The 465-nt window shown below is 66.7% G+C and overlaps 1 protein-coding gene across 1 annotated transcript; it reads right to left on the bottom strand.

Annotated features, from left to right (window-relative positions):
• Positions 1 to 6: 6 nt before the first annotated feature.
• LOC104916400 (forkhead box protein D1) lies at positions 7 to 459 on the bottom strand (the record flags this gene model as incomplete). Its single annotated transcript, XM_010727443.2, has 1 exon — positions 7 to 459. A coding segment is annotated over exon 1 (405 nt), but the record flags the coding sequence as incomplete, so codon positions are not given.
• Positions 460 to 465: the final 6 nt, after the last annotated feature.

The following is a 465-nucleotide window of genomic DNA, read 5'->3' on the forward strand; positions in this document are numbered from 1 at the left end:
GTGCGGGGGGGCCGGGGGGTAGCCCTGCAGCTGCAGGCCGTAGTTGTAGCCGTAGGGTCCGTAGGCGAAGCCTGGCAGGAAGGCGGCGGGATCGGCGGCCCCGGCCCGCAGCAGCAGCTCGGGGTGCGGCGGGTGCAGCTGCTGCTGCCGCTTGAAGCGCTTCCTCCGGCGCAGGAAGCTGCCGTTGTCGAACATGTCGGCGGACTCGGGGTCCAGCGTCCAGTAGTTGCCCTTGCCCGGGTTGCCGGGCTCCCGGGGGATCTTGACGAAGCAATCGTTGAGGGAGAGGTTGTGGCGGATGCTGTTCTGCCACGCGGGGAACTTCTCCCGGTAGTAGGGGAAGCGGCCGCTGATGAACTCGCAGATCTCGCTCAGCGTCAGCCGCTTCTTGGGGCTCTGCAGGATGGCCATGGTGATGAGAGCGATGTAGGAGTAGGGCGGCTTTACCAAGCTGTTCTTGCCTCC

Source organism: Meleagris gallopavo, unplaced genomic scaffold (genome assembly GCF_000146605.3).
Source record: "Meleagris gallopavo isolate NT-WF06-2002-E0010 breed Aviagen turkey brand Nicholas breeding stock unplaced genomic scaffold, Turkey_5.1 ChrUn_random_7180001889670, whole genome shotgun sequence".
NCBI lineage: Eukaryota > Metazoa > Chordata > Aves > Galliformes > Phasianidae > Meleagris > Meleagris gallopavo.